At 67.6% G+C, this 21,832-nt stretch overlaps 2 protein-coding genes and 1 pseudogene across 4 annotated transcripts in view; 1 reads left to right on the top strand and 2 right to left on the bottom strand.

Moving 5' to 3' along the window:
- Positions 1-374: 374 nt before the first annotated feature.
- Positions 375-17,016, top strand: ATG4D (autophagy related 4D cysteine peptidase). Of its 3 annotated transcripts, XM_086871341.1 has the most exons (10): positions 375-516; positions 2,545-2,628; positions 3,760-3,933; positions 7,652-9,128; positions 9,222-9,286; positions 9,827-10,461; positions 11,602-11,680; positions 12,948-13,024; positions 13,132-13,248; positions 16,569-17,016. In XM_086871341.1, exons 1-10 carry the CDS (start codon positions 378-380, stop codon positions 16,722-16,724), a joined length of 3,003 nt encoding a protein of 1,000 aa, XP_086727467.1. In that variant the 5' UTR covers positions 375-377; the 3' UTR covers positions 16,725-17,016. The 3 variants fall into 3 exon arrangements, with proteins under 3 accessions (XP_086727467.1, XP_086727469.1, XP_086727468.1); XM_086871343.1 differs by lacking the exon at positions 3,760-3,933; XM_086871342.1 differs by lacking the exon at positions 13,132-13,248.
- A 1,421-nt stretch (positions 17,017-18,437) lies between these two features.
- LOC111943481 (uncharacterized) lies at positions 18,438-19,390 on the bottom strand (annotated as a pseudogene).
- Positions 19,391-19,417: 27 nt separating this feature from the next.
- The window catches only part of KRI1 (KRI1 homolog), a 28,069-nt gene continuing 25,654 nt past the window's right edge, over positions 19,418-21,832 (bottom strand). The window contains 3 exon segments of the mRNA XM_086871406.1: positions 19,418-19,771; positions 19,774-19,897; positions 20,922-21,017. Coding sequence (XP_086727532.1) covers positions 19,532-19,771; positions 19,774-19,897; positions 20,922-21,017 — 460 coding nt within the window. The 3' untranslated portion in view covers positions 19,418-19,531.

The following is a 21,832-nucleotide window of genomic DNA, read 5'->3' as shown; positions in this document are numbered from 1 at the left end:
CGCGATAAGAGCCCGGGACACGCCCTGTGACGTCACGGACACGCCCCTCGCCGCAATAAGAGTCCCCCGGGGGTGTCCCCGTGACCCTTGAGGTCCTTGAGGACCCCCCCCACACACCCCAAATCACTCTGGGGGGGTTTCCGTGACCCCCAAAACGCCCCCGGGACCTGTCGGTGTCACCGGGGCCACCCCCAAATGTCCCCGGGGCTCCCCGACCTCGCGGCAGGCCACGCCCCCCGCGCGGAGGCCACGCCCTCTGGAGTTGATTTACGTAACCACGCCCCTCTGGTTGGCCACGCCCCTTTCCGCGCCGGTGCCGGGAGCTCGCTGTGGCCACGCCCCCTGCGGGGCCCCGCCCCCCCCCGCGCGCCGCCGCCATGAGCCGGGGGGGGGAGGGACCGGGACCGGGACCCCCCCCGGCACCGGGACCGGGACCGGGAACCCCCCCCGGGAGCGAGCGCGGCGGGCAGCGCGTGAGGGGGCGCGTCCTCGCGGCCTGGAACAGCGTCAAATACGGTGGGGACACCGGGACACCGGGACACCGGGACACCGGGACATGGGGACAGCGGGACATGGGGACACCGGGACACCGGGACATGGGGACAGCGGGACATGGGGACACCGGGACACCGGGACATGGGGACATGGGGACACCGGGACACCGGGACATGGGGACATGGGGACACCGGGACACCGGGACACCGGGACATGGGGACATGGGGACACCGGGACACCGGGACATGGGGACATGGGGACACCGGGACACCGGGACACCGGGACATGGGGACAGCGGGACATGGGGACACCGGGACACCGGGACATGGGGACAGCGGGACATGGGGACACCGGGACACCGGGACATGGGGACATGGGGACACCGGGACACCGGGACACCGGGACATGGGGACACCGGGACATGGGGACACCGGGACATGGGGACACCGGGACACCGGGACATGGGGACATGGGGACACCGGGACACCGGGACACCGGGACATGGGGACAGCGGGACACGGGGACACCGGGACACCGGGACATGGGGACAGGACATGGGGACACCGGGACACCGGGACATGGGGACACCGGGACACGGGGACATGGGGACACCGGGACACCGGGACACCGGGACACCGGGACACCGGGACACCGGGACATGGGACACCGGGACATGGGGACATGGGGACACCGGGACATGGGGACACCGGGACACCGGGACATGGGGACATGGGGACACCGGGACATGGGGACACCGGGACATGGGACACGGGGACACCGGGACATGGGGACACCGGGACACCGGGACATGGGGACACCGGGACACCGGGACATGGGGACACCGGGACATGGGGACACCGGGACACCGGGACATGGGGACAGCGGGACACCGGGACACCGGGACACCGGGACACCGGGACATGGGGACACCGGGACACGGGGACATGGGGACACCGGGACATGGGGACACCGGGACACCGGGACACCGGGACATGGGGACACCGGGACATGGGGACATGGGGACATGGGGACACCGGGACACCGGGACACCGGGACACCGGGACATGGGACACGGGGACACCGGGACACCGGGACATGGGGACACCGGGACACCGGGACATGGGACACCGGGACATGGGGACACCGGGACACCGGGACACCGGGACATGGGGACACCGGGACATGGGGACATGGGGACACCGGGAAAGGGACAATGGGCCGGGATCCCGGGGATGTCGGGGGCTGCCCTCGGAGGAGCTCCCCGGGAATTTGGGGGTCCCGGGATTTGGGGGTCCCGGGATTTGGGGGTGCCGGGATTTGGGGGTGCCGGGATTTGGGGGTCCCGGGATTTGGGGTGCCGGGATTTGGGGTTCCCGGGATTTGAGGGGCCGGGATTTGGGGGTGCCGGGATTTGGGGTCCCGGGATTTGGGGGTGCCGGGATTTGGGGGTGCCGGAATTTGGGGGTGTCGGGATTGGGGGTGCCGGGATTTGGGGGTGCCGGGATTGGGGGTTCTGGGATTTGGGGGTTCCCGGGATTTGGGGGTGCCGGGATTGGGGGTGCCGGGATTTGGGGTGCCGGGATTTGGGGTGCTGGGATTTGGGGAGCCGGGATTTGGGGAACCGGGATTTGGGGTGCCGGGGTTTGGGGTGCCGGGATTTGGGGGTGCCGGGATTTGGGGGTGCCGGGATTTGGGGTGCCGGGATTTGGGGGTGCCGGGATTTGGGGGTGCCGGGATTTGGGGTCCCGGGATTTGGGGGTGCCGGGATTTGGGGTGCCGGGATTTGGGGAGCCGGGATTTGGGGGTGCCGGGATTTGGGGAACCGGGATTTGGGGGTGCCGGGATTTGGGGTTCCCGGGATTTGGGGGTGCCGGGATTTGGGGCGCCGGGATTTGGGGGTGCCGGGATTTGGGGGTCCCGGGATTTGGGGTGCCGGGATTTTGGGGTCCCGGGATTTGGGGGTGCCGGGATTTGGGGGTGCCGGGATTTGGGGAACCGGGATTTGGGGGTGCCGGGGGTCCCCTCTGACCCCCCCTCTCTCCGCCCCAGGCTGGACGCTGCGGCCGCGGCCCCACTTCCACCCGCGGGACCCCCTGTACCTGCTGGGGAGGGTCTACACACCGGGGAACCGGGGTGAGCGGGACCCCCGGGGGGCTCGGGGGGCTCCCACCCCCATTTCTTAACCCTGGGGGGGCTCCCACCCCTTTCCCCCCTGCAGAGGAGCTGGGGCGGTTCCGGCGGGATTTGGGGAGGGGTCTGAGGGTCTCCCACCCGTTTCCCCCCGTGCAGAGGAGCTGGCCCGGTTCCGGCGGGGATTTGGGGAGGGGTCTGAGGGTCTCTCACCCCGTTTCCCCCCGCAGAGGAGCTGGCCCGGTTCCGGCGGGGATTTGGGGAGGGGTCTGAGGGTCTCCCCCCCGTTTCTCCCCCCGTGCAGAGGAGCTGTGGCGGTTCCGGCGGGATTTGGGGAGGGGTCTGAGGGTCTCACCCCCGTTTCTCCCCCCGTGCAGAGGAGCTGGCCCGGTTCCGGTGGGATTTGGGGAGGGGTCTGAGGGTCTCACCCCCGTTTCTCCCCCGTGCAGAGGAGCTGGCCCGGTTCCGGCGGGGATTTGGGGAGGGGTCTCAGGCTGTTCTCGGGGGTCTCCCCCCCGTTTCTCCCCCCGCAGAGGAGCTGGCCCGGTTCCGGCGGGGATTTGGGGAGGGGTCTGAGGGTCTCCCACCCCCGTTTCCCCGTGCAGAGGAGCTGGCCCGGTTCCGGCGGGGATTTGGGGAGGGGTCTGAGGGTCTCCCACCCCCGTTTCCCCGTGCAGAGGAGCTGGCCCGGTTCCGGCGGGGATTTGGGGAGGGGTCTGAGGGTCTCCCCCCCGTTTCTCCCCCCGCAGAGGAGCTGGCCCGGTTCCGGCGGGGATTTGGGGAGGGGTCTCAGGCTGTTCTCGGGGGTCTCCCCCCCGTTTCCCCCCGCAGAGGAGCTGTCCCGGTTCCGGCGGGGATTTGGGGAGGGGTCTGAGGGTCTCCCCCCCGTTTCTCCCCCCCCGCAGAGGAGCTGGGGCGGTTCCGGCGGGATTTGGGGAGGGGTCTGAGGGTCTCCCCCCCGTTTCTCCCCCCGCAGAGGAGCTGGCCCGGTTCCGGCGGGGATTTGGGGAGGGGTCTCAGGCTGTTCTCGGGGGTCTCCCCCCCGTTTCTCCCCCCGTGCAGAGGAGCTGTGGCGGTTCCGGCGGGGATTTGGGGAGGGGTCTGAGGGTCTCCCCCCCGTTTCTCCCCCCGCAGAGGAGCTGGCCCGGTTCCGGCGGGATTTCGGCTCCCGGTTGTGGCTCACCTACCGCTGCGGGTTCCCGGCGCTGCCCGGCTCCGGCCGCACCTCGGACTGCGGCTGGGGCTGCACCCTGCGCAGCGCACAGATGCTGCTGGGCCAGGGGCTGCTGCTGCACCTGCTGGGCCGCGGTAAGAGACCCCCGAGCTGGGGAGAGACCCCCGAGCTGGGGAGACCCCCGAGCTGGGGAGACCCCCGAGCCCCGGAGAGACCCCCGAGCCCCGGAGAGACCCCCAAATCTGGGGAGAGACCCCCGAGCTGGGGAGAGACCCCCGAGCCGGGGGAGAGACCCCTGAGCTGGGGAGAGACCCCTGAGCCTGGGGAGAGACCCCCGAGCTGGGGAGACCCCCGAGCTGGGGAGAGACCCCCGAGCTGGGGAGACCCCCGAGCCGGGGAGACCCCCGAGCTGGGGAGACCCCCGAGCCTGGGGAGAGACCCCTGAATCTGGGGAGACCCCCGAGCTGGGGAGAGACCCCCGAGCTGGGGAGAGACCCCTGAATCTGGGGAGAGACCCCCGAGCTGGGGAGACCCCCGAGCTGGGGAGAGACCCCCGAGCTGGGGAGAGACCCCCGAGCTGGGGAGACCCCCGAGCTGGGGAGAGACCCCTGTGCTGGGGAGACCCCCGAGCTGGGGAGAGACCCCTGAGCTGGGGAGAGACCCCCGAGCTGGGGAGAGACCCCTGAGCCTGGGGAGACCCCCGAGCTGGGGAGACCCTCGAGCTGGGGAGAGACCCCCGAGCTGGGGAGACCCCCGAGCTGGGGAGAGACCCCCGAGCTGGGGAGAGACCCCTGTGCTGGGGAGACCCCCGAGCTGGGGAGACCCCCGAGCCTGGGGAGAGACCCCTGAGCTGGGGAGAGACCCCCGAGCTGGGGAGAGACCCCCGAGCTGGGGAGACCCCCGAGCCTGGGGAGAGACCCCCGAGCTGGGGAGAGACCCCCGAGCTGGGGAGAGACCCCTGAGCCTGGGGAGAGACCACCGAGCTGGGGAGAGACCACCGAGCTGGGGAGACCCCCGAGCTGGGGAGAGACCCCTGAATCTGAGGAGAGACCCCCGAGCTGGGGACACCCCCGAGCCTGGGGAGACCCCCGAGCTGGGGAGAGACCCCCGAGCTGGGGAGAGACCCCCGAGCTGGGGAGAGACCACCGAGCCTGGGGAGAGACCCCCGAGCTGGGGAGAGACCCCCGAGCTGGGGAGAGACCCCTGAGCTGGGGAGACCCCCGAGCTGGGGAGAGACCCCCGAGCCTGGGGAGACCCCCGAGCTGGGGAGAGACCCCCGAGCTGGGGAGAGACCCCCGAGCCCGGGGAGACCCCCGAGCCTGGGGAGACCCCCGAGCCTGGGGAGAGACCCCCGAGCTGGGGAGAGACCCCCAAATCTGGGGAGAGACCCCTGAGCTGGGGAGAGACCCCTGAGCCTGGGGAGACCCCCGAGCTGGGGACACCCCCGAGCTGGGGAGAGACCCCTGAGCTGGGGAGAGACCCCCGAGCCTGGGGAGAGACCCCTGAGCTGGGGAGACCCCCGAGCTGGGGAGAGACCCCCGAGCTGGGGAGAGACCACCGAGCTGGGGAGAGACCCCCGAGCCGGGGACACCCCCGAGCCCGGGGAGACCCCCGAGCTGGGGAGAGACCCCTGAATCTGGGGAGAGATCCCCGAGCTGGGGAGAGATCCCCGAGCTGGGGAGAGACCCCTGAGCCTGGGGAGAGACCCCCGAGCTGGGGAGACCCCCGAGCCCCGGAGAGACCCCCAAATCTGGGGAGAGACCCCCGAGCTGGGGAGAGACCCCCGAGCCGGGGAGACCCCCGAGCTGGGGAGAGACCCCCGAGCTGGGGAGAGACCCCCGAGCTGGGGAGAGACCCCCGAGCCGGGGGAGACCCCCGAGCTGGGGAGAGACCCCTGAATCTGGGGAGAGACCCCCGAGCTGGGGACAGACCCCCGAGCTGGGGAGAGACCACCGAGCTGGGGAGAGACCCCCGAGCCGGGGGAGACCCCTGAGCCCGGGGAGAGACCCCCGAGCCTGGGAGAGACCCCTGAGCCTGGGAGAGACCCCTGAGCCCGGGGAGACCCCCGAGCTGGGGAGAGACCCCTGAGCCTGGGGAGAGACCCCTGAGCCTGGGGAGAGACCCCCGAGCTGGGGAGAGACCCCCGAGCTGGGGAGACCCCCGAGCTGGGGAGACCCCCCCGAGCCTGGGGAGAGACCCCCGAGCTGGGGAGAGACCACCGAGCTGGGGAGAGACCCCTGAGCTGGGGAGACCCCCGAGCTGGGGAGAGACCCCTGAGCTGGGGAGACCCCCGAGCTGGGGAGAGACCCCTGAGCCTGGGGAGAGACCCCCGAGCTGGGGAGAGACCCCCGAGCCCCGGAGAGACCCCCGAGCCCCGGAGAGACCCCCAAATCTGGGGAGAGACCCCCGAGCTGGGGAGAGACCCCCGAGCCTGGGAGAGACCCCCGAGTTGGGGAGACCCCTGAATCTGGGGAGAGACCCCCGAGCCCCGGGGAGACCCCCGAGCTGGGGACACCCCCGAGCTGGGGAGAGACCCCCGAGCTGGGGAGAGACCCCTGAGCCTGGGGAGACCCCCGAGCTGGGGACACCCCCGAGCCTGGGGAGACCCCCGAGCCTGGGGAGACCCCCGAGCTGGGGAGAGACCCCCGAGCTGGGGAGAGACCCCCGAGCTGGGGACACCCCCGAGCCTGGGGAGAGACCCCTGAATCTGGGGAGAGACCCCCGAGCCTGGGGAGAGACCCCTGAATCTGGGAGAGACCCCCGAGCTGGGGAGAGACCCCCGAGCTGGGGAGACCCCTGAGCTGGGGAGACCCCCGAGCTGGGGAGAGACCCCCGAGCTGGGGAGAGACCCCTGAGCTGGGGAGACCCCCGAGCTGGGGAGAGACCCCTGAGCTGGGGAGACCCCCGAGCCTGGGGAGAGACCCCCGAGCTGGGGAGACCCCCGAGCTGGGGAGAGACCCCCGAGCTGGGGAGACCCCCGAGCTGGGGAGAGACCCCTGAGCCTGGGGAGAGACCCCCGAGCTGGGGAGACCCCCGAGCCCCGGAGAGACCCCCAAATCTGGGGAGAGACCCCCGAGCCGGGGAGACCCCCGAGCTGGGGAGAGACCCCCGAGCCGGGGAGAGACCACCGAGCTGGGGAGAGACCCCCGAGCCGGGGGAGACCCCCGAGCTGGGGAGAGACCCCTGAATCTGGGGAGAGACCCCCGAGCTGGGGACAGACCCCCGAGCTGGGGAGAGACCACCGAGCTGGGGAGAGACCCCCGAGCCGGGGGAGACCCCTGAGCCCGGGGAGAGACCCCCGAGCCTGGGAGAGACCCCTGAGCCTGGGAGAGACCCCTGAGCCCGGGGAGACCCCCGAGCTGGGGAGAGACCCCTGAGCCTGGGGAGAGACCCCTGAATCTGGGAGAGACCCCCGAGCTGGGGAGAGACCCCCGAGCTGGGGACACCCCCGAGCCCGGGGAGACCCCCGAGCTGGGGAGAGACCCCCGAGCTGGGGAGACCCCCGAGCTGGGGGAGACCCCTGAGCCGGGGAGAGACCCCCGAGCTGGGGAGAGACCCCCGAGCCCGGGGAGAGACCCCCGAGCTGGGGAGAGACCCCTGAATCTGGGAGAGACCCCCGAGCTGGGGAGAGACCCCCGAGCTGGGGAGACCCCCGAGCTGGGGAGACCCCCGAGCTGGGGAGAGACCCCCGAGCCTGGGGAGAGACCCCTGAGCCCCGGGGAGACCCCCAAATCTGGGGAGAGACCCCCGAGCCTGGGGAGACCCCCGAGCCGGGGAGAGACCCCCGAGCCTGGGGAGAGACCCCCAAACCCGGGGTCGCTGCTGGAGCTCGCCCCCTCCCCTCTTTTCCAGACTGGGTGTGGCCGGAGGCGCTGCTGGAACCGAAAACCGGGAGGGCCCGAGGGAGCCGCGACCCCCCGGGACGGACACGGGACCCCCGGGATGGGCCCAGGGACCCCCGGGATGGACCGAGAGACCCCCGGGATGGGCTGAGAGACCCCCGGGATGGGCTGAGAGACCCCCGGGATGGGCCCAGGGACCCCCGGGATGGGCCGAGAGACCCCCGGGATGGGCCCAGGGACGCCCGGGATGGACCGAGGGACCCCCGAGATGGGCTGAGAGACCCCCGGGATGGGCCCAGGGACCCCCGGGATGGGCCCAGGGACCCCCTGGGATGTAGCCGGGACCCCCCAGGATGGATCCAGGAGCCCCCAGGGTGGACGCGACCCCCCCAGAATGGACAGGGACCCCCCAGGATGGACACGGAGTCCCCCGGGGGGGAACGGGACCCCCCGGGGAAGCTCCGGGACCCCCTGGGAAAGCTCCGGGACCCCCCGGGGAAGCTCCGGGACCCCCTGGGAAAGCTCCGGGACCCCTCGGGGAAGCTCCAGGACCCCTCGGGAGGCGCAGGGGACCCCTCGGGACGGGCACGGGATCCACCGGGGAAGCTCCGGGGCCCCTCAGAACAGCCCCGGGACCCCTTGGGAGAGCTCCGGGACCCCTCGGGATGGGCACGGGACCCCCCGGGACAGCCCCGGGACCCCTTGGGAGAGCTCCGGGACCCCCCGGGACAGCTCCGGGACCCCCTGGGAAAGCCCCGGGACCCCTCGGGAGAGCCCCGGGACCCTCCGGGACAGCTCCGGGACCCTCCGGGACAGCCCCGGGACCCCTTGGGAGAGCTCCGGGACCCCCCGGGATGGGCACGGGACCCCTCGGGACAGCTCCGGGACCCCTCGGGATGGGCACGGGACCCCCCGGGAAAGCTCCGGGACTCCCCGGGATGGGCACGGGACCCCCCAGGGAAGCTCCGGGACCCCTCGGGACAGCCCCGGGACCCCTCGGGGAAACTCCGGGACCCCTTGGGAGAGCTCCGGGACCCTCCGGGATGGGCACGGGACCCCCCGGGACAGCCCCGGGACCCCTCGGGGAAGCTCCGGGACCCCCCGGGACAGCCCCGGGACCCCTCGGGGAAGCTCCGGGACCCCCCGGGGAATCTCCGGGACCCCTCGGGAGAGCCCCGGGACCCCTCGGGGAAGCTCCGGGACCCTCCGGGACAGCCCCGGGACCCCTCGGGATGGGCACGGGACCCCCCGGGACAGTCCCGGGACCCCTCGGGGAAGCTCCGGGACCCCTCGGGACGGTCACGACCCCTCCCGGACGCCCCCCGCGCCCCCCGGGAGGCGGAGCAGCGGCACCGAGCCATCGTCTCGTGGTTCTGCGACCACCCCCGCGCCCCCTTCGGGATCCACCGGCTGGTGGAGCTGGGCCGGGAGTTCGGCAAAAGCGCCGGGGACTGGTTCGGCCCCGCCATCGCCGCCCACCTCCTCCGGTGAGCGGGACCGGGAGGGGCTCGGGGACCCCCGAGGGGCTGGGGGGAGACACCGGGACCCCCCCCCGGACCCAGCGCTCCCGTCCCGTGCAGGGGGGCTGTGGAATCCTGCGCCGAGACCCCCGGGCTCGCCGTCTACGTGGCCCAGGATTGCACCGGTAACGGGAGACCCCTCCCCAAATGGGGGTCTGGGGGTTGGGGGAGGGGGCGGGAATGAGGAGACCCCTCCCCAAATGGGGGTCTGGGGGGGTCTGGGGGGGTCTGGGGGTTGGGGGAGGGGGCGGGAATGAGGAGACCCCTCCCCAAATGGGGGTCTGGGGGGGTCTGGGGGTTGGGGGAGGGGGCGGGAATGAGGAGACCCCTCCCCAAATGGGGGTCTGGGGGGGTCTGGGGGGGTCTGGGGGTTGGGGGAGGGGGCGGGAATGAGGAGACCCCTCCCCAAATGGGGGTCTGGGGAGTCTGGGGGGGTCTGGGGGTTGGGGGAGGGGGCGGGAATGAGGAGACCCCTCCCCAAATGGGGGTCTGGGGGGGTCTGGGGGGGTCTGGGGGGGTCTGGGGGAGGGGGCGGGAATGAGGAGACCCCTCCCCAAATGGGGGTCTGGGGGGTCCGGGGGGGTCTGGGGGGGTCTGGGGGGGTCTGGGGGGGTCTGGGGGAGGGGGCGGGAATGAGGAGACCCCTCCCCTGTTTTGTTTTGCAGTTTACAAAGGGGACGTGGCCAGGCTGGTGAGGGGCGAGCCTGAGGGGGGGACAGCGGGAATGGCACCGGGAACACCGGGAACACCGGGAATGACACCGGGAATGACACCGGGAACACCGGGAATGACACCGGGAATACCGGGAATGACACCGGGAATAACACCGGGAACACCGGGAACAGCGGGAATGACACCGGGAATGACACCGGGAATGACACCGGGAATACCGGAAAAACCGGGATACAGAACACCGGGACACGGAACACCGGGAATAACACCGGAAAAACCGGGAATACCGGGACATGGAACACCGGGAACACCGGGACATGGAAAACCGGGAATACCGGAAAAACCGGGAATAACACCGGGACACGGAACACCAGGAACATCAAGAACACCGGAAACACCGGGAACACCGGGAACACCGGGAATAGCGGGACACGGAACACCGGGAACACCGAAAACACCGGGAACAGCGGGACACGGAACACCGGGAACACCGGGAACAGCGGGACACGGAACACCGGGAGCACCGGAACCGGAACCGGAACCGGAGCAGCACCGCGGGCTCGTCCTGCTGGTACCGGCGCGGTTGGGGGGCGAGAGCCTGAACCCGGTGTACGTGGAGTGTGTCAAGGTGGGTCTGGGGGCTACCGGGGGCGTTCCCGGAGCCGGTCCTGGTGCCGATCCCGGTCCCAGTGCCGATCCCGGTCCCGGAGCCGGTCCTGGTGCCGATCCCGGTGCTGGTGCTGGTCCCGGTGCTGATCCCGGTCCCAGTACCGATCCTGTCCTGATCCCGATCCCGGTGCCGATCCCGGTCCCAGTGCTGATCCCAGTCCCGGTACCGATCCCGGTACCAATCCCGGTCCCGATCCCGGTCCCGGTGCCGGTCCCGGTGCCGATCCCGGTGCAGATCCCGGTCCCGATCCCGGTCCCGGTGCCGGTCCCGGTGCTGATCCTGGTCCCAGTGCTGATCCCGGTCCTGGTACCGATCCCGGTCCCGATCCTGATCCCGGTCCCGATCCCGGTCCTGTTGCCGGTACCGATACCGGTCCCGATCCCGATCCCGGTCCTGGTGCCGATCCCGGTCCTGGTGCCGGTCCCCGTCCCGATCCCGGTACCGATCCCGGTGCCAGTACCGATCCCGGTCCCGATCCTGATCCCGGTGCCAATCCCGGTCCTGGTGCCGGTGCCGATCCCGGTTCCGATCCCGATCCTGGTCCTGGTGCCGGTCCCCGTCCCGATCCCGGTGCCGGTACCGATGCCGGTCCTGGTGCCGGTCCCTGTCCCGATCCCGGAGCCGGTCCCGGTGCTGATCCTGGTCCCAGTGCTGATCCCGGTCCTGGTCCCGATCCCGATCCCGGTGCCGGTACCGATCCCAGTCCTGGTGCCGGTCCCCGTCCCAATCCCGGTGCCAATCCCGATCCCGGTGCCGATCCCGATCCCGGTGCCGGTACCGATCCCGGTCCCGGTACCGATCCCGATGCCGGTACCGATCCCGATGCCGGTCCCGGTACCAATCCCGGTCCCGGTCCCGATCCCAGTTCCGATCCCGGTGCCGATCCCGGTGCCGGTGCCGATGCTGGTCCCGGTGCCGATGCTGGTCCCGGTGCCGGTACCGATCCCGGTCCCGGTGCCGATCCCGGTCCCGGTACCGATGCTGGTCCCGGTGCCGGTACCGATGCCGGTCCCGGTACCGATCCCGATCCCGATCCCGGTCCCGGTCCCGGTGCCGGTACCGATGCCGGTCCCGGTACCAATCCCGGTTCCCCTGCAGGAGCTGCTGCAGCTCCGCTCCTGCCTCGGCATCATCGGGGGGAAGCCCCGGCACTCGCTTTATTTCCTCGGCTTCCAAGGTACCCGGGGGCCCGGGGGTCTCGGGGGCCCGGGGGTCCCGGGGGGTCTCGGGGGGTCCCTGGGGGGGTCCCGGGGGGGTCTCGGGGGGTCCCGGGGGTGTCTCGGGGGGTCCCGGGGGGTCCCTGGGGGGGTCCCGGGGGGGTCTCTGGGGGTTCCCGGGGGTCCCGGGGGGTCTCGGGGGGTCCCGGGGGGTCCCGGGGGGGTCCCGGGGGGTCCCGGGGGGTCCCGGGGGGGGTCTCGGGAGGTCCCGGGGGGTCCCGGGGGGGTCTCGGGGGTCCGGGGGGTCTCGGGGGGGTCCCGGGGGGTCCCGGGGGGTCCCGGGGGGGGTCTCGGGAGGTCCCGGGGGTCTCGGGGGAGTCTCGGGGGGTCCCGGGGGTGTCTCGGGGAGTCCCGGGGGGTCCCTGGGGGAGTCTCGGGGGGTCCCCGGGGGTCTCGGGGGAGTCTCGGGGGGTCCCGGGGGGGTCCCGGGGGGTCCCTGGGGGGGTCTCGGGGGGTCCCGGGGGTGTCTCGGGGGGTCCCTGGGGGGGTCTCGGGGGGGTCTCGGGGGGTCCCGGGGGGCTCAGGGGGGTCCCGTGGGGTCCCGGGGGGTCCCGGGGGGTCTTGGGGGGGTCCCAAGGGGTCTCGGGGGGGTCCCGGGGGGGTCTCTGGGGGTTTCCAGAGGGGTCTCTGGGGGGTTTCCGGGGGTCTCTGGGGGTCTCCGAGGGTCTCGGGAGTCTTTGGGGGTTTTCAGGTGTTCCCGGGGGTCTCTGGGGGTCTCCGGGGGTCTCTGGGGGGTCTGTGGGGGGGGTCTTTGGGGGTCTCGGGGAGTTCCCGGAGGTCTCCGGGGGGGGGTCTCTGGGGGTCTCCGGGAGTCTCTGGGGGTCTCCGGGGGTCTCCGGGGGTCTCCGGGGGTCTCTGGGGGTCTCCGGGGGGGGTCTCTGGGAGTCTTTAGAGGTCTCTGGGGGTCTCCGGGGGTCTCCGGGGGGGGTCTCTGGGAGTCTCTGGGGGTTCCTGGGGGTCTCTGGGGGTCTCCGGGGGGGGTCTCTGGGAGTCTTTGGGGGTCTCTGGGGGTTCCCGGGGGTCTCCGGGGGGGGTCTCCGGGAGTCTTTAGAGGTCTCTGGGGGTCTCCGGGGGTCTCCGGGGGGGGTCTCCGGGAGTCTCTGGGGGTTCCCGGGGGTCTCTGGGTGTCTCTGGGGGTTCCCGGGGGTCTCTGGGGGTCTCCGGGGGGGGTCTCTGGGGGTCTCCGGGGGTCCCCGGGGGTCCCCAACCCCTCCCCACCCCCCCAAGGCGACTCCCTGCTCTACCTGGACCCCCACCTGTGCCAGCCCTGCGTGGACACAACCCGCGCCAATTTCCCTCTCCAGGTGAGCCAAACCCAAATGGGTCTGGGGTCTCTCTGTGGGGGAGGGGGGTGGTGTGAGACCCCCCAGGGACGGGGACCCCTCCCCACATTTCCCGTTGTTTCCCGCAGTCCTTCCACTGCCGCTTCCCGCGGAAAATTCCCTTCGGGAAGATCGACCCCAGCTGCACCTTCGGCTTCTACGCGGCCGCGGCCGAGCTGGAGCAGCTCTGGGGGGAGCTGGGCCGGGTGAGGGGCGCGGGGAGACCCCTCCCCAATTGGGGACCCCTCCCCTATTCCGGCTGGGGACCCCTCCCCAATTGGGGACCCCTCCCCAATTCACTGCTGGGGACCCCTCCCCAATTCACTGCTGGGGACCCCTCCCCAATTGGGGACCCCTCCCCTATTCCCGCATGGGGACCCCTCCCCAATTGGGGACCCCTCCCCTATTCCCGCATGGGGACCCCTCCCCAATTCCCGCATGGGGACCCCTCCCCAATTTACTGCTGGGGACCCCTCCCCAATTCCCGGGTGCTGACCCCTCCCCAATTTACTGCTGGGGACCCCTCCCCAATTTACTGCTGGGGACCCCTGCCCAATTTACTGCTGGGGACCGCTCCCCAATTTACTGCTGGGGACCCCTCCCCAATTTACTGCTGGGGACCCCTCCCCTATTCCCGGGTGCTGACCCCTGCCCAATTTACTGCTGGGGACCGCTCCCCAGTTCCGGCTGGGGACCCCTCCCCAATTTACTGCTGGGGACCCCTCCCCTATTTACTGCTGGGGACCCCTCCCCAATTCCCGGATGGGGACCCCTCCCCAATTTCCGCATGGGGACCCCTCCCCAATTCACTGCTGGGGACCCCCTCCCCTATTTACTGCTGGGGACCCCTCCCCAATTCCCACATGGGGACCCCTCCCCAATTCCCACATGGGGACCCCTCCCCAATTTACTGCTGGGGTCCCCTCCCCAATTTACTGCTGCGGACCCCTCCCCTATTCCCGCATGGGGACCCCTCCCCAATTCCCGCATGGGGACCCCTCCCCAATTCCCGGCTGGGGACCCCTCCCCTATTTACTGCTGGGGACCCCTCCCCAATTCCCGGATGGGGACCCCTCCCCAATTTCCGCATGGGGACCCCTCCCCAATTCCGGCTGGGGACCCCTCCCCAATTTCCGCATGGGGACCCCTCCCCAATTCCCGCATGGGGACCCCTCCCCAATTCCCGCATGGGGACCCCTCCCCTATTTACTGCTGGGGACCCCTCCCCAATTTACTGCTGGGGACCCCTGCCCAATTTACTGCTGGGGACCGCTCCCCAATTTACTGCTGGGGACCCCTCCCCAATTTACTGCTGGGGACCCCTCCCCTATTCCCGGGTGCTGACCCCTGCCCAATTTACTGCTGGGGACCCCTCCCCAGTTCCGGCTGGGGACCCCTCCCCAATTTACTGCTGGGGACCCCTCCCCAATTTACTGCTGGGGACCCCTCCCCAATTCCCGCATGGGGACCCCTCCCCAATTCCGGCTGGGGACCCCTCCCCAATTTACTGCTGGGGACCCCTCCCCAATTCCCGCATGGGGACCCCTCCCCAATTTACTGCTGGGGACCCCTGCCCAATTCCCGGCTGCGGACCCCTCCCCAATTCCCGAATGGGGACCCCTCCCCTATTCCCGGCTGGGGACCCCTCCCCAATTTACTGCTGGGGTCCCCTCCCCAATTTACTGCTGGGGACCTCTCCCCTATTCCCGCATGGGGACCCCTCCCCAATTTACTGCTGGGGACCCCTCCCCATTTCCCGCATGGGGACCCCTCCCCAATTTACTGCTGGGGACCCCTCCCCTATTTACTGCTGGGGACCCCTCCCCAATTCCCGGGTGCTGACCCCTCCCCAATTTACTGCTGGGGACCCCTCCCCTATTTACTGCTGGGGACCCCTCCCCAATTCCCACATGGGGACCCCTCCCCAATTTACTGCTGGGGACCCCTCCCCAATTCCCGGGTGCTGACCCCTCCCCAATTTACTGCTGGGGACCCCTCCCCTATTTACTGCTGGGGACCCCTCCCCAATTCCCACATGGGGACCCCTCCCCAATTCCGGCTGGGGACCCCTCCCCAATTTCCGGGTGCTGACCCCTCCCCAATTTACTGCTGGGGACCCCTCCCCAATTCCCGGATGGGGACCCCTCCCCAATTTACTGCTGGGGACCCCTCCCCAATTCCCGGATGGGGAGACCCCTCCCCAATTCCGGCTGGGGTCCCCTCCCCAATTTACTGCTGGGGACCCCTCCCCTATTCCCGGCTGGGGACCCCTCCCCAATTCCCGCATGGGGACCCCTCCCCAATTCCCGGGTGCTGACCCCTCCCCAATTCCCGCATGGGGACCCCTCCCCAATTTCCGGCTGGGGACCCCTCCCCAATTTCCAGCTGGGGACCCCTCCCCAATTATCGGGTGCTGACCCCTCCCCAATTTCCGGCTGACCCAAATTCCCGGGTGGGGACCCCTCCCCAATTCCCGCATGGGGACCCCTCCCCAATTTCCGGATGGGGACCCCTCCCCAATTTCCCTGTGCTGATCTCTTCCCCATTTCTTGCTGACCCCTCCCCAATTTACTGCGGGGGACCCCTCCCCTATTCCCGGCTGGGGACCCCTCCCCAATTCCCGCATGGGGACCCCTCCCCAATTTCTGGATGGGGACCCCTCCCCAATTTCCGGATGCTGACCCCTCCCCTATTGCCTGCTGATCCCTCCCCAATTCCGGCTGGGGACCCCTCCCCAATTATCGGATGGGGACCCCTCCCCAATTTCCGGGTGCTGACCCCTCCCCAATTTCCTACAGACCCCTCCCCAATTATTAATTCCAGCTGCTGACCCAATTAATAATTAATTATTAATTAATTCCAGCTGCTGACCCCTCCCCAATTAATAATTCCAGCTGCTGACCCCTCCCCAATTATTAATTCCAGCTGCTGACCCCTCCCCAATTATTAATTCCAGCTGCTGACCCCTCCCCAATTAATAATTGCAGCTGCTGACCCAATTAATAATTAATTCTCAATTAATCGCAGCTGCTGACCCAATTAATAATTAATTCTCAATTAATTAATTGCAGCTGCTGACCCAATTAATAATTAATTCTCAATTAATTAATTCCAGCTGCTGACCCCTCCCCAATTATTAATTCCAGGTGCTGACCCAATTAATAATTAATTCTCAATTAATTAATCGCAGCTGCTGACCCAATTAATAATTAATTCTCAATTAATTAATCGCAGCTGCTGACCCAATTAATAATTAATTCTCAATTAATTCCAGCTGCTGACCCAATTAATAATTAATTCTCAATTAATTAATTGCAGCTGCTGACCCAATTAATAATTAATTCTCAATTAATTAATCGCAGCTGCTGACCCAATTAGCAATTAATTCTCAATTAATTAATTCCAGCTGCTGACCCAATTAATGATTAATTCTCAATTAATTAATTCCAGCTGCTGACCCCTACCCAATTAATTAATCCCAGCTGCTGATCCAATTAATAATTAACTCTCAATTAATTAATTGCAGGTGCTGACCTCCCGGGCTCCGGAGCGTTATCCCATTTTCACCCTGGCCGAGGGTCTCGCTCAGGACCAAACCCTGGAGCCCCCTCCCCACCCCGGCCCCCCCCCCGAAGCCCCCCTCCCCAAAAAACCCAACTCGGACGAGTTTGTTTTCCTCTGACCCCTCCCCCCCCCCAAAAACCACCACTGGATGGACCCCCCGGGGGGGGTGGGGAGGGGTCTGCGGGCACCTCCCCCTCCTCAAATCGGGGTCGTTTTGGGTCACTACTGCCCCTCCCCCACCCCAGACATGGGGACCCCTCCCCCCCACCCCTCCCCCACACTACGGGACCCCCCCCCCCAAAAAAAAAATTCCCGGGAAATTCACGGAGAGGCTGCTCAGGGTGGGGGAGGGGTTTTTTTATTTATTGCTCTACTCAGGACCCCTCCCCAAAATAAAAACTTGAATCCGGCTCCGTTTCCCTGCGCTTTTCCTTGGGGGTTCCGGGCCTTTTCCGGAACATTCCGGGCCTTTTCTGGAACATTCCGGGCTTTTGCGGAACATTCCGGGCCTTTTCTGGAACATTCCGGGCCTTTTCTGGAACATTCCGGGGCTTTTCCGGAACATTCCAGGGGTTTTCCGGAACATTCCGGGGCTTTTCTGGAACATTCCGGGGCTTTTCTGGAACATTCTGGGGCTTTTCTGGAACATTCCGGGGCTTTTCTGGAACATTCTGGGGCTTTTCCAGAACATTCTGGGGTTTTCCTGGGGCTTTTCCAGAACATTCAGGGCCTTTTCCGGAACATTCCGGGGTTTTTCCAGAACATTCCGGGGCTTTTCCGGAACATTCCGGGGTTTTTCCGGAACATTCCAGGGGTTTTTCAGGGTTTTTCCGGAACATTCCGGGGTTTTCCGAAACATTCCGGGGTTTTTCCAGAACATTCCAGGGGTTTTCTGGAACATTCCGGGGCTTTTCCGGAACATTCTGGGGTTTTTCCGGAACATTCCGGGGCTTTTCTGGAACATTCCGGGGCTTTTCCAGAACATTCCGGGCCTTTTCCGGAACATTCCGGGGTTTTTCCGGAACATTCCGGGGCTTTTCTAGAACATTCCGGGGTTTTTATGGGGCTTTTCCGGAACATTCCGGGGTTTTCCGGAACATTCCGGGCCTTTTCTGGAACATTCCGGGGCTTTTCCGGAACATTCCGGGGTTTTCCGGAACATTCTGGGCCTTTTCTGGAACATTCCGGGCCTTTTCCAGAACATTCCGGGGCTTTTCCGAACATTCCGGGGTTTTTCCGGAACATTCCGGGGCTTTTCCGGAACATTCCGGGGCTTTTCCAGAACATTCCGGGCCTTTTCTGGAACATTCCCGGGCTTTTCCAGAACATTCCGGGCCTTTTCTGGAACATTCCGGGGCTTTTCCGGAACATTCCGGGGCTTTTTAGGGTTTTTCTGGGGCTTTTCCAGAACATTCTGGGGCTTTTCCGGAACATTCCGGGGCTTTTCTGGAACATTCCGGGGCTTTTCTGGAACATTCCAGGGTTTTTCCAGAACATTCCAGGGTTTTTTCCGGGGGTTTTTCCGGAACATTCCGGGGGTTTTCCGGAACATTCCAGGGGCTTTTCTGGAACATTCCGGGGCTTTTCTGGAACATTCCAGGGTTTTTCCAGAACATTCCAGGGTTTTTTCCGGGGGTTTTTCCGGAACATTCCGGGGGTTTTCCGGAACATTCCAGGGGCTTTTCCGGAACATTCCGGGGCTTTTCCGGAACATTCCAGGGGCTTTTCCAGAACATTCCAGGGCTTTTCCGGAACATTCTGGGTTTTTCCGGAACATTCCGGGGTTTTTCTGGAACATTCCGGGGTTTTTCCGGAACATTCCAGGGGTTTTTCAGGGGTTTTCTGGAACATTCCGGGGGTTTTTCCGGGGTTTTTCCCCCGGTTCTGGAGTTCTCCCGCTGTTTTCCCGTGGAATTCCGGCGTTTTCAGGTGTTTTTCTGGGGGTTGGGGGAGCTTTTCCTGCCTTTCTGCTTCTTCCCGTTGACGGCTGTTGTTGGCTCGGTGTTCCCGGGGTTGTTCCAGCTGTTCCCGGGGTTTTTCCAGCTGTTCCCGGGGTTTTTCCCGCTGTTCCCGGGGCTGTTCCCGCTGTTCCCGGAGCTTTTCCTGTTGTTCTCGGGGTCTTTCCCGCTGTTCCCGGTGCTCCAATGGTTTTTCCCGGTGTTCCCGGGGTTTTTCCCGGTGTTCCAGGAGCTTTTCCTGTTGTTCTCGGGGTCTTTCCCGGTGTTCCCAGGGTTTTTCCCGCTGTTCCTGGGGTCTTTCCCGCTGTTCCCGGTGCTCCAATGGTTTTTCCCGCTGTTCCTGGGGTCTTTCCCGGTGTTCCTGGGGTTTTTCCCGGCATTCCCAGGGTTTTTCCAGGTGTTCCCGGTGCTCCCAGCATTTATCCCGGTGTTCCCGGGGCTTTTCCCGGTGATTTTCCCGGTGTTTTTCCCGGTGTCTTTCCCGGTGTCTTTCCCGGTGTTTTTCCCATTGTTTTCCCCATTGTTTTTCCCGGTGTCTTTCCCGTTGTTCTTCCTGGTGTTCTCAGGGTGTTTCCCGGTGTTTTTCCCGGTGTTTTTCCCGGTATTCCTGGTGTTCCCGGTGTCATTCCCGGTGTTTTTCCCGGTGTTTTTCCCGCTGTTCCCGGTGTCATTCCCGGTGTTTTTCCCGGTGTTTTTCCCGCTGTTCCCGGTGTCATTCCCGGTGTTCCCGGTGTTTTTCCCGCTGTTCCCGGTGTCATTCCCGGTGTTTTTCCCGGTGTTTTTCCCGCTGTTCCCGGTGTCTTTCCCGGTCTTTTTCCCGGTGTTTTTCCCGCTGTTCCCGGTGTCATTCCCGGTGTTTTTCCCGCTGTTCCCGGTGTCATTCCCGGTGTTTTTCCCGCTGTTCCCGGTGTCATTCCCGGTGTTTTTCCCGGTGTTTTTCCCGGTGTTTTTCCCGCTGTTCCCGGTGTCATTCCCGGTGTTTTTCCCGGCATTCCCGCTGTTCCCGGTGTTTTTCCCGGTGTTTTTCCCCTCCCCACCCCTCAGCCGCCGCCGGAGCTGCCGGAAGCGGATCCTGCGGGGGTTGAGGCCGAAGGCTTCCAACCTCTTCCCGCTGAACTCCCGACCCCCCAGCCTGACGGCCGCGCCCAGGGGGGGCCCCCCCGCCCTCCTGCGGGGACCCCCGGGGCTTTGGGGGGTCCTGGGGGGGGTCTCGGGGGTCTCCCCTTTTCCCTCCCCCCCCTCCTCTTCCTCTTCCTCTTCCTCCTTCCGGCGTTTTCTCTTTTCCCGGCGTTTCTTCCCCAATTTCGGCTTCGCCGGCGCCGCCTCCTCGGGGCTGTTTGGGGAGGGGGGGGGGTGAGACCCCCAAAAAACTCCTCAGGATCCACCAGAACACCCCCAGGACCCCCCAAAACCCCCCCAGGACCCCCCAAAACCCCTCCAGGACCCCCCAAAACCCCTCCAGGACCCTCCAGGACTCCCCAAAATCCCCCCAGGACCCCCCAGAACCCCGAAAACCTCCCCAAAACCTCCCCAGGTCCCCCCAAAACCCCTCCAGGTCCCCCCCAAACCCCTCCAGGACCCCCAAACCTCTCCAGGACCCCCCCAGGACCCCCCAGGACCCCCCAAACCCCCTCCAGGATCCCCCAAACCCCCCCAGGACTCACCAGGACCCCCCCAGGACCCTCTGAAACCCCTCCTGTGTCCCCCCAAACCCCTCCTGGGACCCCCCAGGACCCCCCCAGGACCCACCAGACCCCCCCAGGACCCCCCAAACCCCCCAGGCCCCCCCAGGACCCCCCCCGGACCCCTCAGGACCCCCCAAACCCCTCCTGTGTCCCCCCAAACCCCTCCTGGGACCCCCCAGGACCCCCCCAGGACCCACCAGACCCCCCCAGGACCCCCCAGGACCCCCCCCGGACCCCTCAGGACCCCCCAAACCCCTCCTGGGAACCCCCAAACCCCTCCTGGGACCCCCCCAAATTCCTCCAGGACCCCCCAGGCCCCCCAGGACCCCCCCAGGACCTCCCCAGGACCCCCCAAACCCCCCCAGAACCCCCCCAGGACCCCCCAAACCCCCCCTGGGACCCCCCAAACCCCTCCAGGCCCCCTCAGGCCCCCCCAGGACCCCCCCAGGCGCCCCCAGGACCCCCCAAACCCCCCCAGGACTCCCCCAAAACCCCCCCAGGACCCCCCCAAACCCCTCCTGGGACCACCCCATACCCCCCAAGGACCCCCCAGGACCCCCCAGGCCCCCCCAGGACCCCCCAGGACCCCCCAGGCCCCCCAGAACCCCCCCAGGACCCCCCAAACCCCTCCTGGGACCCCCCCAAACCCCCCCAGGCCCCCCAGCCCCTGACCCTGCAGCGAGGGATGGCAGGATTTGCAGTTTGCGCCGCAGGTTCTGCGCCCGCCGGCTGAGGTTGGCCTGGTCCTGCCGCTCCTCCTGCTCCGAGCTGAGGGGGGCGGGGGTCCCTGAGCCCCCCAAAATCCCGGGGGGCAACCCCAGGGAGCCCCCCCCCCAAAATCCCGGGGGGCAACCCCAGGGGAGCCCCCCCCCCCAAAAATCCCGGGGGGTAATCCCAGGGAGCCCCCCCCAAAATCCCGGGGGGTAATCCCAGGGGAGCCCCCCCCCAAAATCCTCCCCAGGGGAGCCCCCCGGGAACCCCAAACACTCCTGGGAGCCCCCAAACCAACTCAGGACCCCCCAAACCAACTCAGGACCCCCAAAACCCCTCCTGGGACCCCCCAAACCCCACCCAAGAACCCCAAAGCCAACTCAGGACCCCCTAAACCCTTCCTGGGACCCCCCATACCCACCCAGGATCCCCTGAAACCCCTCCTGTGTCCCTTCAAACTCCCCCAGGACCCCCTCAGGACCCCCCAAACCCCCCCAGGACCCTCCAAACCCTTCCTGTGTACCCCCAAACTCCTCCTGGGACAATCCAGACCCCCCCAAACTCCCCCCAGGACCCCCCAAACCCCCCCAGGACCCCCCCAGGACCGCCCAAACCCCGCCAGGACCTCTCCTGGGATCCCCCAGGACCCCCCAGATCCCCCCAGGACCCCCCCAAAGCCCCCCAGCACCCCCCAATCCCCCCCAGGACCCCCACCAGGACCCCCCAAACCTCCCCAGAACACCCCCAGGACCCCCCAAACCCCCCCAGGACCCCCCCAGGCCCCCCCAGGACCCCTCCTGGGATCCCCCAGACCCCCCCAGGATCCCCCCAAACCCTCCCAGGACCCCTCCTGGGATCCCCCAGGACCCTCC

Source organism: Cyanistes caeruleus, chromosome 35, assembly GCF_971803275.1.
Source record: "Cyanistes caeruleus chromosome 35, bCyaCae1.hap1.1, whole genome shotgun sequence".
Classification (NCBI taxonomy): Eukaryota; Metazoa; Chordata; class Aves; order Passeriformes; family Paridae; genus Cyanistes; species Cyanistes caeruleus.
The sequence above is the reverse complement of the archived record's forward strand: the minus strand, read 5'-3'. Positions and strand labels throughout refer to the sequence as shown.